Source organism: Schistocerca nitens, unplaced genomic scaffold (assembly GCF_023898315.1).
Source record: "Schistocerca nitens isolate TAMUIC-IGC-003100 unplaced genomic scaffold, iqSchNite1.1 HiC_scaffold_363, whole genome shotgun sequence".
Lineage (NCBI taxonomy): Eukaryota > Metazoa > Arthropoda > Insecta > Orthoptera > Acrididae > Schistocerca > Schistocerca nitens.
In genome coordinates, this window is record NW_026045897.1 from 4,147,974 (window position 1) to 4,162,185 (window position 14,212).

General features: G+C 51.9%; 1 protein-coding gene across 1 annotated transcript; it reads left to right on the forward strand.

The window, feature by feature from the left end:
• Positions 1-10,191: 10,191 nt before the first annotated feature.
• LOC126228344 (foot protein 1 variant 2-like) lies at positions 10,192-13,827 on the forward strand. The gene is made up of 10 exons (XM_049942293.1): positions 10,192-10,338; positions 10,448-10,588; positions 10,948-11,088; positions 11,698-11,838; positions 11,948-12,088; positions 12,198-12,338; positions 12,698-12,838; positions 12,895-13,033; positions 13,178-13,338; positions 13,645-13,827. Exons 1-10 carry the CDS (start codon positions 10,192-10,194, stop codon positions 13,825-13,827), a joined length of 1,476 nt encoding a protein of 491 aa, XP_049798250.1.
• Positions 13,828-14,212: the final 385 nt, after the last annotated feature.

Sequence of the window (14,212 nt, forward strand, 5' to 3'; positions counted from 1 at the left end):
TATAATTAATTATGTCAATTTTGTATGAATACGCTGTGATCCAATTGTAGATGGTTCATACTTAGGGTTTTTGTAAGCAAAAGTATAAATTGAAAAGGTGTAGGGATCATAGGTAGAACGGAACTCCGTTCTGTGGTGAAATGAAAAAGGTGGTGGGGCGCGCGAGTGAGAATTGGCGCGCAAGTGGCTCGCACAGTCGGTAGCTGCCCTGCAAGTGGTGAACACGCGTTACGTTTGTCAAGCACTAGAGGCCCCAAATTTACCTGCAATATTGGGTTTTGGCCTCGGACGTGTTCTACATGATTGGCTCAGTACGGCAATACATTAATAGCTCAGAAATTTGCAACTTTATCGTCGCCTCCAAGAGGAAGACAGAGCTATGTACATCAAGAGCCGTACCTGCGCAATGTTACTGCGCAGCACCGCCTCACGCCATCTTCGACATCAGTAACAGGCAAAGTACTTTATTTAGAAGTGTATCACAGTATGAACCATCCATCTTCAATCAGTGGAATATAAGTGTTAAGTGTACCTTTGTGTTTAACCGTAATTTTCCTATTTCATTTACCTCAGTAGGGTCCTTACCTAAACGAATTTATTCCGAGTATCCTAATGTTTATTGAAGCTTGAATAATAGTAAATTACTGGCAATAGTACTGTTTTGGTAGTAAATTCTGAAAATCATTATTAAATGCTAAAGTTTGCACGTATCAGTTTAAGGGCCACCGCTTTGCGTGACCATGAGGATATGTTTTCAATAGCATTTCTGAAAGTAAAGTAACTTAATTGTTTAACTGCAACAATCTTAACAGTAATTGTTCGTGTTGCTTCTCCATGTCAAAGAAAGCCAGACAAATATTGGTGTTAGTACAACATTAACAAATAACAGTCCTAAAGAAATGAAATTTAGTAGTGTTAAATAATAGTTTTGGTCATATGAATGATAGCTATAAATTTAATATTTTTTTGTGTCCTTGTTGAAACACATATGCGTATTCTTTAAATAATTACTGAATTATAGTGATAAATTCCATAAGTAACAGAAAGTGGAATTAATAGTACTTACTGCCAAGTGACCGTAGTAAATGGAAATTAAGTGGTTGTGTTTAAATTACGTAGCAAGTGAAAGTAGTTATTTATTCAGTGTCGAAAATTGACTTCATCTTTTTGTGCAGACACTGTGCCCGATATGGGCTGGCGGCCGTTTTATTAAGCGAAACAGTTTATTGTTATAACAGGCTTTGTCTGACTAAAGGTTACCAAAAGTAATTATTCTCACTGCTTCTCCCACAAGCTGTATGATTCTGAAAAAAATAGTTCGATATCTTACCATTAGGTTGAACACTGTTAAAATCTCTCTCCGAGAGTTGATGGTTTGGAGTGTTAGTGCTGCGTAATTTTGTGGTGGTGTTCCTGCCGCTACTTACTGTACCGTTCTGACATTCCGAATCGCGGATCTTCCGTCTTTACAGTGGTGGAACGTAAACGTTCCGGTACCGTAATGACGAGAACGCGAAAGTACCGTTGCACCCCCACCTCCGACACACACAAAATAATAAAAGGAAAAAAAAGAGGTTATCGCTGACTGACTTCTCTCAATTCGTGCAGTAAAACTTCACCATCAACCACGACGCTTTAATTTATTACTTCTTTACCACTACCTCTATTCGCGACACATTTTGCAACCAGTATTACTTATACCACTCTTTTATACATCGGTGTCCGATTCTCTAAAGAATCTGTGGGGGACAAGGATTACTTCTATCTGATATTTAATCTGTTGTCAATTGTCACAAAGATTACGTATATTTTGGTTTAAGAGCGATTATTAATTCTGTGTAATAATGTATCAGAGAATTTTATTAAATTTTGCTTCAGGACTGGAATAAAGCGCAGCAAAGTTTTAGATCTGTTAAATAAAGTTGTTGGTGATTCTGCTATGACTGAAACAAAGGCATACGAGCGGTGTAGCCGTTTCGAAGAAGACGGTGAAGACGAGGGCCTTGAACGCCTCAGGACATCACAACCGGTGGAATCGCGGAAAAAGTGAAACAAGCGATTACGAATGATCACCGATTCACTATCAGAGAAGTTGCTGGTGACGTTGGCATAACCGATGGTTCAAGCCATGAAATATATTTCCGATGTACTGTATATTAAATGTGTGACAGCAAAATTAGTTACAAAATTTTGGAATTTCGGTTAAAAGCAGCAGCGAATGCAGCTTGCTCAGGAGGCTGTAGATGAAGTCAAAACGAATCAGAACTGCAGAGACGTGTCATAATAGGTGATGAAACATGGGTTTACGGATATGGCGTCGAAACTACGGCTCAATCGTACCACTGGGAGTAATCTGGATGGCTAAGACCGAAAAAAGCTCGACAAGTGGAGTAAAATGTGCTCACTGTGTTTGTAGAGCTTAACGGAGTAGTGCTCTTTATCACAAGATCCAACGATCAATACGGAGCACAACACAAGCCTAACACCGTTGCCGTGAGTTCTGTAATAAATTTCAGCAAGTAATAACGATTACTCTACTCAAGAACCACAAGAGGATGAGGTATACTTGGAAAAGGCCGTGTGATACGGGAAGATTTCAGAGAGAGATTCCGAAACCAGGTACTAGATTGTAAGGCGTTCTGTCTGTCTTGTCCGAAAGAACGGATACCATTTTCAAGAAGATAAGCCTTACCGGCCAATGATTTTCTTCAGTGCGGATGCACTCACATTGCCCGAAGTCTTACGGTAATCGGTAGATTGACTAGTGCGAGTAATGAGTATAGTGAGCAGTGGCACTATGAACGTAGTGTGTGGACAGTCAGCTGGAAATGTGGGTCTCACGGAGAGCGTGCCAGAGATAAGTCCCTGCAGTCGCACTGTTCTCTGTGTCCTAGATGGCTCAGTCGGATAGAGCGTCTGCCATATAAGCAGGAGATTCCGCTTTCGAGTCCCGGTCGGGCACACATTTTCAACTGTCCCCGTTGATGTTTATCAACCCCTGAAGCAGCTAATGTCTAGGTTTCATTGTAACTTCATTCTTCGAGAGCTGTAAGATCACCAAGGGTATCTGTGTTTGTAGACTCGTCCGAAAGAACAGATACGATCTTCATGTAGACAGAATTAGTCTCGAAGTTCCTCACCAACATTGTTCATGTAACAACTATAATTATTAGCCTACAAATAAAGCAAATACTGATGTAGTGCAGTTCATTACACTGTCCTCAGTTATCAACAGAAATGTTAGCTATTTGTGTGTGTGTGTGTGTGTGTGTGTGTATGTGTGTGTGTGTGTGTGTGTGTGTGTGTGTATGTACGTATGTGTGAAGTTTTGTGTTGTCGTCTTCAGTCTTAAGACTGGTTTGAGGCAGCTCTCCATCTCACTCTATTCTGTGTAAGCCTCCTCATCTCTTATTAACTACTGCAACCTACGTGATATTTACCCTCCACACTTCGCTCCAATATCAAGTTGGTGATGTATTCATCTCTTGGTCTTTCTATGCAATTTTTACCTCCATACTTCCCCTCAGTGCTAAACTATTGGCGATCCCTTGATGTCTCAGAACGTATCCTATCAACCAATCTCTTCTTTTAGTCATATTATACCACAATTTTTTATTTTATTTCGCCAATTCTATTCAGCAGCTCCTCATTGCTTACGTAGTCAACCCTTCTAGTATTCAGGATTCTATTGTAACACTACATTTGAAGAGCTTTTATTCGCTTTTAGTTCTGAGCTGTTATCGTCCACGTTTCACTTATTCTTCACACACTTATGCCACACTGCAGAAAAATACTTTCAGTATTAACAGATTTCTCTTTTTCACAAAAGCTTTTCTACATTTTATATCCTCTCTACTTCAGGCATCATCAGTTAATAGCTAAACCTTTCTACTACTTTTAGTATCTCGTTCTCTGATTTAATTCGCTCAGCGTCACCTGACTTAATTCAGCTGCATCCCATTACACTTGTGTTGCTTTTCTTGATGTTCATCTTACATCGTCCTTCAGTGCCTACGACAGAGTTACAGTGTCATCGGCAAAACTCATTTTTTTTTTTTTTTTTTTTTTTCTGCTCCCCGAATTTAATTCCTTCTCTAGATTTCTTTGGTTTCCTTTTCCGCTTGCTCAATGAGAAGGTTAAATAACACTGTGGATAGGCTAGAACCTTGTCTCACTCCCTTCTCAATACCTGCATCGTTTCCATGCCCCCCCCCCCCCAAATTGTTATGCGTGTTGCCTTCATAATTTCAAAGAGTGCATTGCAGTCAACTTTGTCTAAAGCTTTCCCTAAGTCTTTAAATGCTGAAACTTAAGTTTGCCTTTCTCTAATTTGTATCTACTAGTAAGATAAGCCGTGTGGTCCGTATTGTCTCGCATGTCCCAACATTTCTCCGGAACCAAAAATAATCTTCAAAAATGGCTCTGAGCACTATGGGACTCAACTGCTGAGGTCATTAGTCCCCTAGAACTTAGAACTAGTTAAACCTAACTAACCTAAGAACATCACAAACATCCATGCCCGAGGCAGGATTCGAACCTGCGACCGTAGTGGTCTTGCGGTTCCAGACTGCAGCGCCTTTAACCGCACGGCCACTTCGGCCGGCAAAAATAATCTTCCCCTACATCGGTTTTTACCTGTTTTTCAGAGTGCTGTAAGGGGTTCATGTTAGTATTTTGTAACCACGAGTTATTAAGATGATAGTTCGGTATTATTCACACCTGTCAGCACCTGCTTTCTTTAGAAGTGGAATTGTTACACTGTTCTTGAAGTTTCAGCATATTTCGCCTGCCTCATACATCTTGCACTCCAGATAGAACGGTTGTATCACGACTGGCTCCTCAAGGATATCAGTACTTCTGGCGGAATATTGTCTAATCCAGGGGCCATGTTTCGACTTAAGTCATTCAGTGCTCTGGCAAATTCTTCCCGCAGGTGGAGATTGGAGACTGTAGCAGAGCAGAGATAACATTAGCCGAGAAGTCACGATGTTGTTGTTGTTGTTGGTTCAACCAAAAAGTGGTCGTATAGTTTTGTAGATAGGGTTGTGGTGTGTTGAAAGAATTTCCATGTTAACGAGAGCACAAGCTAAAAGGTTACGTGAGAGACAGCAAGTAGACAAGATGGGGGAGAATCAACCAGATAGACAGCAAGTAAACGAGCTTATTGAGAATAGGACAGAAGGTGAACCTGAGAATAGGACAGACGGTGAATCAGAGAATAGGACAGTCGGGGAGCTGCAGAATCAGCAGGCTCAGTTAGACTGGGATGAAATTGAGACAGATCAGACAGATGGGAATCGAAGGGACGAGAACATGAAATTCCAGGAAGAGCACATTCTGAGCCAGAAATAGACAGCCCACGTAGGAAATGGCAAAGATTAGAAGCGAAACGAGCACAGGAAACGCGTTTGTTTGCCGCATATTCAGGGACAGAATACGCGTCAATACAGTCAATGAACCGGCAATTAGCTAACGTTCAAAGAGAAGTAGACAGTGAGGAAGGGGGGGAACATTTAGAATACGTCGAACCTATCGTACACATTCTAAATATGCCCCAACAGCAGAGACAGAATTTTGAGGAGTTACGAGCGCCACGAAAAGGTTCCGTAACAGGCGCAACTGTACCTGCAAACACAAGACATACACAACAGAGTGGGCAGAATGCGGAGTTGTTTGCGCCACGTAATGATTCAATGACAAACGCAACTATCCTCAACACAGACAGCACGGGTTATTGCAGTTATCAAACTTAGAAACGCCACAGCATAGCCCAGTAAACGACGTAACTGACCGAAGTAGAAAACAATAGATCGAGAATACATAGTTCAGCAGAAGGTAGTGTTACAGGACAGGACGCCATCATGGAGATGTTACAAAAAATGAACGCTAGTGTGACGAAACAGAATCAGGATATTAATACACAGATGACAAAACAGTATCAGGAATTGAAACAGGAATTGAAACAGGATAATCAGGCTATTAAGACACAGATCCAACAGGTAAAAATCCAGATGGAAGACGGGATCGCCAGAATTGATAGTCAGATCACTCAGATAAACAAAGACGCGAAAGAATCTAGAGAAAGAATCCAGGTACTAACACAAGGTCAGCAGCAATTACGCACTTACGTGGACAAGGTTCAACTGGACATCGTAAACGTTGACAAAAAGATGGAACGTTTTACGAAAAAAGCCACTCGAACAGCAATACAAATTTCGGAAGAACAAGCAATTCAAAGCAAGGTCGCAAATTTTGCACTGAAAAAATATGATCAGCGGATCAATAAAATAGAACTTAAAAACAAAGAACAGTTTGAAAAGCTTCGAACAGAGATGATAGAAACTATCGAGGAAAAGATCGAGACCGATTACACCTGTAGCGTAACAACTGACACGGCAAGCAATAATTCAGTACACGAACACGCGCCGTCTAAGAAAGTTCAAGTAGAACCAAGGCTAGACGTAACACACGCGCAGAAATCAAAACAGAAAATCCCGACTAAAGCAATACATGACATGCCACAGAACCAGGCACAGTACCTAGAAAAACGGAACACATACAATCAGCCGATACCAATCGAAAGACAGGTAACTGAACCAGTAAATCCAATGACACAACGTAATAGCAGCACAGGTACTATACCGCGAACGACAAGAGTAGAAACACACGAACAACACTTTTGTTCACCAATGATACGATATGACGCGGATATGAGTCAGGAAATTGAGAATAGGCAGACACCAGAAATGCCTCCTGGCATTCTGTTTGCCTCTCCCGAACTAAAAGTTCCTGTGACCATTGTGTCTCGAATGTGTGTGTGTACGCCAGCCTCGACTATTTCAACCACGGTGCGCACTTGACTTGCGATTTACTTGTTATTTGCATATCGTTTACATGAATTCGTACAACATTGACTTTATCTTATCGAGTTTGGGTTCGAATGAAGCGTCTTGATGTGTGGAATATGATTGTGAGTGCAGAATATGTAAGCAATGAACATCAGGAGACCACGAACCTTACACATCTGTAGTACCGAAATATTTCGATGTTGCAGAGCAGAGCGATTGTGGTATCTCAGTTGTTTCAGAATGCTTTTCAAAGAGACACTGTAAAAGTATGTCTAGCCATATTCTCGTACGAAGCTTTGCACAGTTATATCATGGAGGCTGTCCCCCAAAAACCTATTACGTGGCCGCTAATAACGCGTGGTGCTGACTTCAAATACGTCGTAGTGAAGCTGAGGATAATGTCAGGAAGAGGAACTGAATACGAAAACTTGACCCACACGGACAAAGCTGATAAAGTAAATACAAGGGACGGACAGTTTCCAGCAACCACACGAAGTGGCTGACGGTGCCTGTTCTGTTACACCAGAACCGAGCTCTATTGCACTAAGATTCGGGTCATCCTGAACATAGGAGCCTCCTCCTGAAGCAGTCGATAGTGAATACATCGACTGGTCGCAATCCATCCTTGATTTACGGAAAGAGCGGAGAATTAAGTAGAATCATATCTTAACACTTCGTTGTACATGTTGTATTGCCAAGTCGTCTATTGGGAATGTTCCTCTAGTTTACGTCCACCACTGTTGAATGACGTCTCTCGCAGGCATACTTGGAAACTCAGAGCTTAATCGGTAAGTGAAACATCGCGTACTTGGCGCCAGCGGAAGCTGACAACGCAACCCTGGGCTTCTGGGCCACGCGCCGCCCCCGCGCCGCGCTCCGTGGAGCCCGGAGCCGCCTGACGCCGCGTCAGAAGCCGCGTGGGCCTCGGCCGCCGTCACTTGGAACTTCTGGGACTGGATGACAGCTCATACAGTAACAGCGCCACTCGCAGAGGAAAACACGTATTGAGTATTCGAGCTCGGTTCTGGTGTAACAGAACAGGCACCGTCAGCCACTTCGTGTGGCTGCTGGAAACTGTCCGTCCCTTGTATTTACTGACAACGCGACCCTGGGCTTCTGGGCCACGCGCCGCCCCCGCGCCGCGCTCCGTGGAGCCTGGAGCCGCCTGACGCCGCGTCAGAAGCCGCGTGGGCCTCGGCCGCCGTCACTTGGAACTTCTGGGACTGGATGACAGCTCATACAGTAACAGCGCCACTCGCAGAGGAAAACACGTATTGAGTATTCGCGCGTGGTCGCAGATCCTGTTCACGTGCCTGACCTTCCCTAACCAGCAAACGATGTTAAATGGCAGCGCGACCCTGGGCTTCTGGGCCACGCGCCGCCCCCGTGCCGCGCTCCGTGGAGCCTGGAGCCGCCTGACGCCGCGTCACACGCCGCGTGGGCCTCGGCCGCCGTCACTCGGCACTTCTGGGACTGGATGACAGCTCATCCAGTAAGAGCGCCACTCACAGAGGAAAACACGTAATGAGTATTCGCGCGTGGTCGCAGATCCTGTTCACGTGCCTGACCTTCCCTAACCAGCAAACGACGTTAAATGGCAGCGCGACCCTGGGCATCTGGGCCACGCGCCGCCCCCGTGCCGCGCTCCGTGGAGCCTGGAGCCGCCTGACGCCGCGTCAGAAGCCGCGTGGGCCTCGGCCGCCGTCACTCGGCACTTCTGGGACTGGAATACAGCTCATCCAGTAACTGCGCCACACGCAGAGGAAAACACGTAATGAGTATTCGCGCGTGGTCGCAGATCCTGTTCACGTGCCTGACCATCCCTAACCAGCAAACGACGTTAAATGGCAGCGCGACCCTGGGCTTCTGGGCCACGCGCCGCCCCGTGCCGCGCTCCGTGGAGCCTGGAGCCGCCTGACGCCGCGTCACACGCCGCGTGGGCCTCGGACGCCATCACTCGGCACTTCTGGGACTGGATGACAGCTCATCCAGTAAGAGCGCCACTCGCAGAGGAAAACACGTAATGAGTATTCGCGCGTGGTCGCAGATCCTGTTCACGTGCCTGACCTTCCCTAACCAGCAAACGACGTTAAATGGCAGCGCGACCCTGGGCTTCTGGGCCACGCGCCGCCCCCGTGCCGCGCTCCGTGGAGCCTGGTGCCACCTGACGCCGCGTCACACGCCGCGTGGGCCTCGGCCGCCGTCACTCGGCACTTCTGGGACTGGATGACAGCTCATCCAGTAACAGCGCCACTCGCAGAGGAAAACACGTAATGAGTATTCGCGCGTGGTCGCATATCCTGTTCACGTGCCTGACCTTCCCTAACCAGCAAACGACGTTAAATGGCAGCGCGACCCTGGGCTTCTGGGCCACGCGCCGCCCCCGTGCCGCGCTCCGTGGAGCCGGGAGCCGCCTGACGCCGCGTCACACGCCGCGTGGGCCTCGGCCACCGTCACTCGGCACTTCTGGGACTGGATGACAGCTCATCCAGTATGAGCGCCACTCGCAGAGGAAAACAGGTAACGAGTATTCGCGCGTTGTCGCAGATCCTGTTCACGTGCCTGACCTTCCCTAACCAGCAAACGACGTTAAATGGCAGCGCGACCCTGGGCTTCTGGGCCACTCGCCGCCCCCGTGCCGCGCTCCGTGGAGCCTGGAGCCGTCTGACGCCGCGTCACACGCCGCGTGGGCCTCGGCCGCCGTCACTCGGCACTTCTGGGACTGGATGACAGCTCATCCAGTAACAGCGCCACTCGCAGAGGAAAACACGTATTGAGTATTCGCGCGTGGTCGCAGATCCTGTTCACGTGCCTGACCTTCCCTAACCAGCAAACGATGTTAAATGGCAGCGCGACCCTGGGCTTCTGGGCCACGCGCCGCCCCCGTGCCGCGCTCCGTGGAGCCTGGAGCCGCCTGACGCCGCGTCACACGCCGCGTGGGCCTCGGCCGCCGTCACTCGGCACTTCTGGGACTGGATGACAGCTCATCCAGTAAGAGCGCCACTCACAGAGGAAAACACGTAATGAGTATTCGCGCGTGGTCGCAGATCCTGTTCACGTGCCTGACCTTCCCTAACCAGCAAACGACGTTAAATGGCAGCGCGACCCTGGGCATCTGGGCCACGCGCCGCCCCCGTGCCGCGCTCCGTGGAGCCTGGAGCCGCCTGACGCCGCGTCAGAAGCCGCGTGGGCCTCGGCCGCCGTCACTCGGCACTTCTGGGACTGGAATACAGCTCATCCAGTAACTGCGCCACACGCAGAGGAAAACACGTAATGAGTATTCGCGCGTGGTCGCAGATCCTGTTCACGTGCCTGACCATCCCTAACCAGCAAACGACGTTAAATGGCAGCGCGACCCTGGGCTTCTGGGCCACGCGCCGCCCCGTGCCGCGCTCCGTGGAGCCTGGAGCCGCCTGACGCCGCGTCACATGCCGCGTGGGCCTCGGACGCCATCACTCGGCACTTCTGGGACTGGATGACAGCTCATCCAGTAACAGCGCCACTCGCAGAGGAAAACACGTAATGAGTATTCGCGCGTGGTCGCAGATCCTGTTCACGTGCCTGACCTTCCCTAACCAGCAAACGACGTTAAATGGCAGCGCGACCCTGGGCTTCTGGGCCACGCGCCGCCCCCGTGCCGCGCTCCGTGGAGCCTGGTGCCACCTGACGCCGCGTCACACGACGCGTGGGCCTCGGCCGCCGTCACTCGGCACTTCTGGGACTGGATGACAGCTCATCCAGTAACAGCGCCACTCGCAGAGGAAAACACGTAATGAGTATTCGCGCGTGGTCGCATATCCTGTTCACGTGCCTGACCTTCCCTAACCAGCAAACGACGTTAAATGGCAGCGCGACCCTGGGCTTCTGGGCCACGCGCCGCCCCCGTGCCGCGCTCCGTGGAGCCGGGAGCCGCCTGACGCCGCGTCACACGCCGCGTGGGCCTCGGCCACCGTCACTCGGCACTTCTGGGACTGGATGACAGCTCAGCCAGTATGAGCGCCACTCGCAGAGGAAAACAGGTAACGAGTATTCGCGCGTTGTCGCAGATCCTGTTCACGTGCCTGACCTTCCCTAACCAGCAAACGACGTTAAATGGCAGCGCGACCCTGGGCTTCTGGGCCACTCGCCGCCCCCGTGCCGCGATCCGTGGAGCCTGGAGCCGCCTGACGCCGCGTCACACGCCGCGTGGGCCTCGGCCGCCGTCACTCGGCACTTCTGGGACTGGATGACAGCTCATCCAGTAACAGCGCCACTCGCAGAGGAAAACACGTAATAAGTATTCGCGCGTGGTCGCAGATCCTGTTCACGTGCCTGACCTTCCCTAACCAGCAAACGACGTTAAATGGCAGCGTGACCCTGGGCTTCTGGGCCACGCGCCGCCCCCGTGCCGCGCTCCGTGGAGCCTGGAGCCGCCTGGCGCCGCGTCACACGCCGCGTGGGCCTCGGCCGCCGTCACTCGGCACTTCTGGGACTGGATGACAGCTCATCCAGTAACAGCGCCACTCGCAGAGGAAAACAGGTAATGAGTATTCGCGCGTGGTCGCAGATCCTGTTCACATGCCTGACCTTCCCTAACCAGCAAACGATGTTAAATGGAAGCGCGACCCTGGGCTTCTGGGCCACGCGCCGCTCCCGTGCCGCGCTCCGTGGAGCCTGGAGCCGCCTGACGCCGCGTCACACGCCGCGTGGGCCTCGGCCGCCGTCACTCGGCACTTCTGGGACTGGATGACAGCTCATCCAGTAAGAGCGCCACTCACAGAGGAAAACACGTAATGACTATTCGCGCGTGGTCGCAGATCCTGTTCACGTGCCTGACCTTCCCTAACCAGCAAACGACGTTAAATGGCAGCGCGACCCTGGGCTTCTGGGCCACGCGCCGCCCCCGTGCCGCGCTCCGTGGAGCCTGGAGCCGCCTGAAGCCGCGTCACACGCCGCGTGGGCCTCGGCCGCCGTCACTCGGCACTTCTGGGACTGGATGACAGCTCATCCAGTAACAGCGCCACTCGCAGAGGAAAACACGTAATGAGTATTCGCGCGTGGTCGCAGATCCTGTTCACGTGCCTGACCTTCCCTAACCAGCAAACGACGTTAAATGGCAGCGCGACCCTCGGCTTCTGGGCCACGCGCCGCACCCGTGCCGCGCTCCATGGAGCATGGAGCCGCCTGACGCCGCGTCACACGCCACGTGGGCCTCGGCCGCCGTCACTCGGCACTTCTGGGACTGGATGACAGCTCATCCAGTAACAGCGCCACTCGCAGAGGAAAACACGTAATAAGTATTCGCGCGTGGTCGCAGATCCTGTTCACGTGCCTGACCTTCCCTAACCAGCAAACGACGTTAAATGGCAGCGTGACCCTGGGCTTCTGGGCCACGCGCCGCCCCCGTGCCGCGCTTTGTGGAGCCTGGAGCCGCCTGGCGCCGCGTCACACGCCGCGTGGGCCTCGGCCGCCGTCACTCGGCACTTCTGGGACTGGATGACAGCTCATCCAGTAACAGCGCCACTCGCAGAGGAAAACACGTAATGAATATTCGCGTGTGGTCGCAGATCCTGTTCACATGCCTGACCTTCCCTAACCAGCAAACGATGTTAAATGGCAGCGTGACCCTGGGCTTCTGGGCCACGCGCCGCCCCCGTGCCGCGCTCCGTGGAGCCTGGAGCCGCCTGACGCCGCGTCACACGCCGCGTGGGCCTCGGCCGCCGTCACTCGGCACTTCTGGGACTGGATGACAGCTCATCCAGTAACAGCGCCACTCACAGAGGAAAACACGTAATGAGTATTCGCGCGTGGTCGCAGATCCTGTTCACGTGCCTGACCTCCCCTAATCAGCAAACGACGTTAAATGGCAGCGCGACCCTGGGCTTCTGGGCCACGCGCCGCCCCTGTGCCGCGCTCCGTGGAGCCTGGAGCCGCCTGACGCCGCGTCACACGCCGCGTGGGCCTCGGCCGCCGTCACTCGGCAATTCTGGGACTGGATGACAGCTCATCCAGTAAGAGCGCCACTCGCAGAGGAAAACAGGTAATAAGTATTCGCGCGTTGTCGCAGATCCTGTTCACGTGCCTGACCTTCCCTAACCAGCAAACGACGTTAAATGGCAACGCGACCCTGGGCTTCTGGGCCACGCGCCGCCCCCGTGCCGCGCTCCGTGGAGCCTGGTGCCACCTGACGCCGCGTCACACGCCGCGTGGGCCTCGGCCGCCGTCACTCGGCACTTCTGGGACTGGATGACAGCTCATCCAGTAACAGCGCCACTCGCAGAGGAAAACACGTAATGAGTATTCGCGCGTGGTCGCACATCCTGTTCACGTGCCTGACCTTCCCTAACCAGCAAACGACGTTAAATGGCAGCGCGACCCTGGGCTTCTGGGCCACGCGCCGCCCCCGTGCCGCGCTCCGTGGAACCGGGAGCCGCCTGACGCCGCGTCACACGCCGCGTGGGCCTCGGCCGCCGTCACTCGGCACTTCTGGGACTGGATGACAGCTCATCCAGTAACAGTGCCACTCGCAGAGGAAAACACGTAATGAGTATTCGCGCGTGGTCGCAGATCCTGTTCACATGCCTGACCTTCCCTAACTTGCAAACGACGTTAAATGGCAGCGCGACCCTGGGCTTCTGGGCCACGCGCCGCCCCCGTGCCGCGCTCCGTGGAGCCTGGAGCCGCCTGACGCCGCGTCACACGCCGCGTGGGCCTCGGCCGCCGTCACTCGGCACTTCTGGGACTGGATGACAGCTCATCCAGTAACAGCGCCACTCGCAGAGGAAAACACGTAATGAGTATTCGCGCGTTGTCGCAGATCCTGTTCACGTGCCTGACCTTCCCTAACCAGCAAACGACGTTAAATGGCAGCGCGACCCTGGGCTTCTGGGCCACGCGCCGCCCCCGTGCCGCGCTCCGTGGAGCCTGGAGCCGCCTGACGCCACGTCACACGCCGCGTGGGCCTCGGCCGCCGTCACTCGGCACTTCTGGGACTGGATGACAGCTCATCCAGTAACAGTGCCACTCGCAGAGGAAAACACGTAATGAGTATTCGCGCGTGGTCGCAGATCCTGTTCACATGCCTGACCTTCCCTAACCAGAAAACGACGTTAAATGGCAGCGCGACCCTGGGCTTCTGGGCCACGCGCCGCCCCCGTGCCGCGCTCCGTGGAGCCTGGAGCCGCCTGACGCCGCGTCACACGCCGCGTGGGCCTCGGCCGCCGTCACTCGGCACTTCTGGGACTGGATGACAGCTCATCCAGTAACAGCGCCACTCGCAGAGGAAAACACGTAATGAGTATTCGCGCGTGGTCGCAGATCCTGTTCACGTGCCTGACCTTCCCTAACCAGGAAACGACGTTAAATGGCAGCGCTACCCTCGGCTT

Coding starts and splice junctions, on each gene's coding strand:
- LOC126228344 (XM_049942293.1), top strand. CDS start 10,192: ATGGCAGCGCGACCCTGGGCTTCTGGGCCACGCGCCGCCCCGTGCCGC. Junction 12,089..12,197: donor ACTGGATGACAGCTCATCCA/GTAACAGCGCCA, acceptor GTTAAATGGCAG/CGTGACCCTGGGCTTCTGGG. Junction 12,339..12,697: donor ACTGGATGACAGCTCATCCA/GTAACAGCGCCA, acceptor GTTAAATGGCAG/CGCGACCCTGGGCTTCTGGG.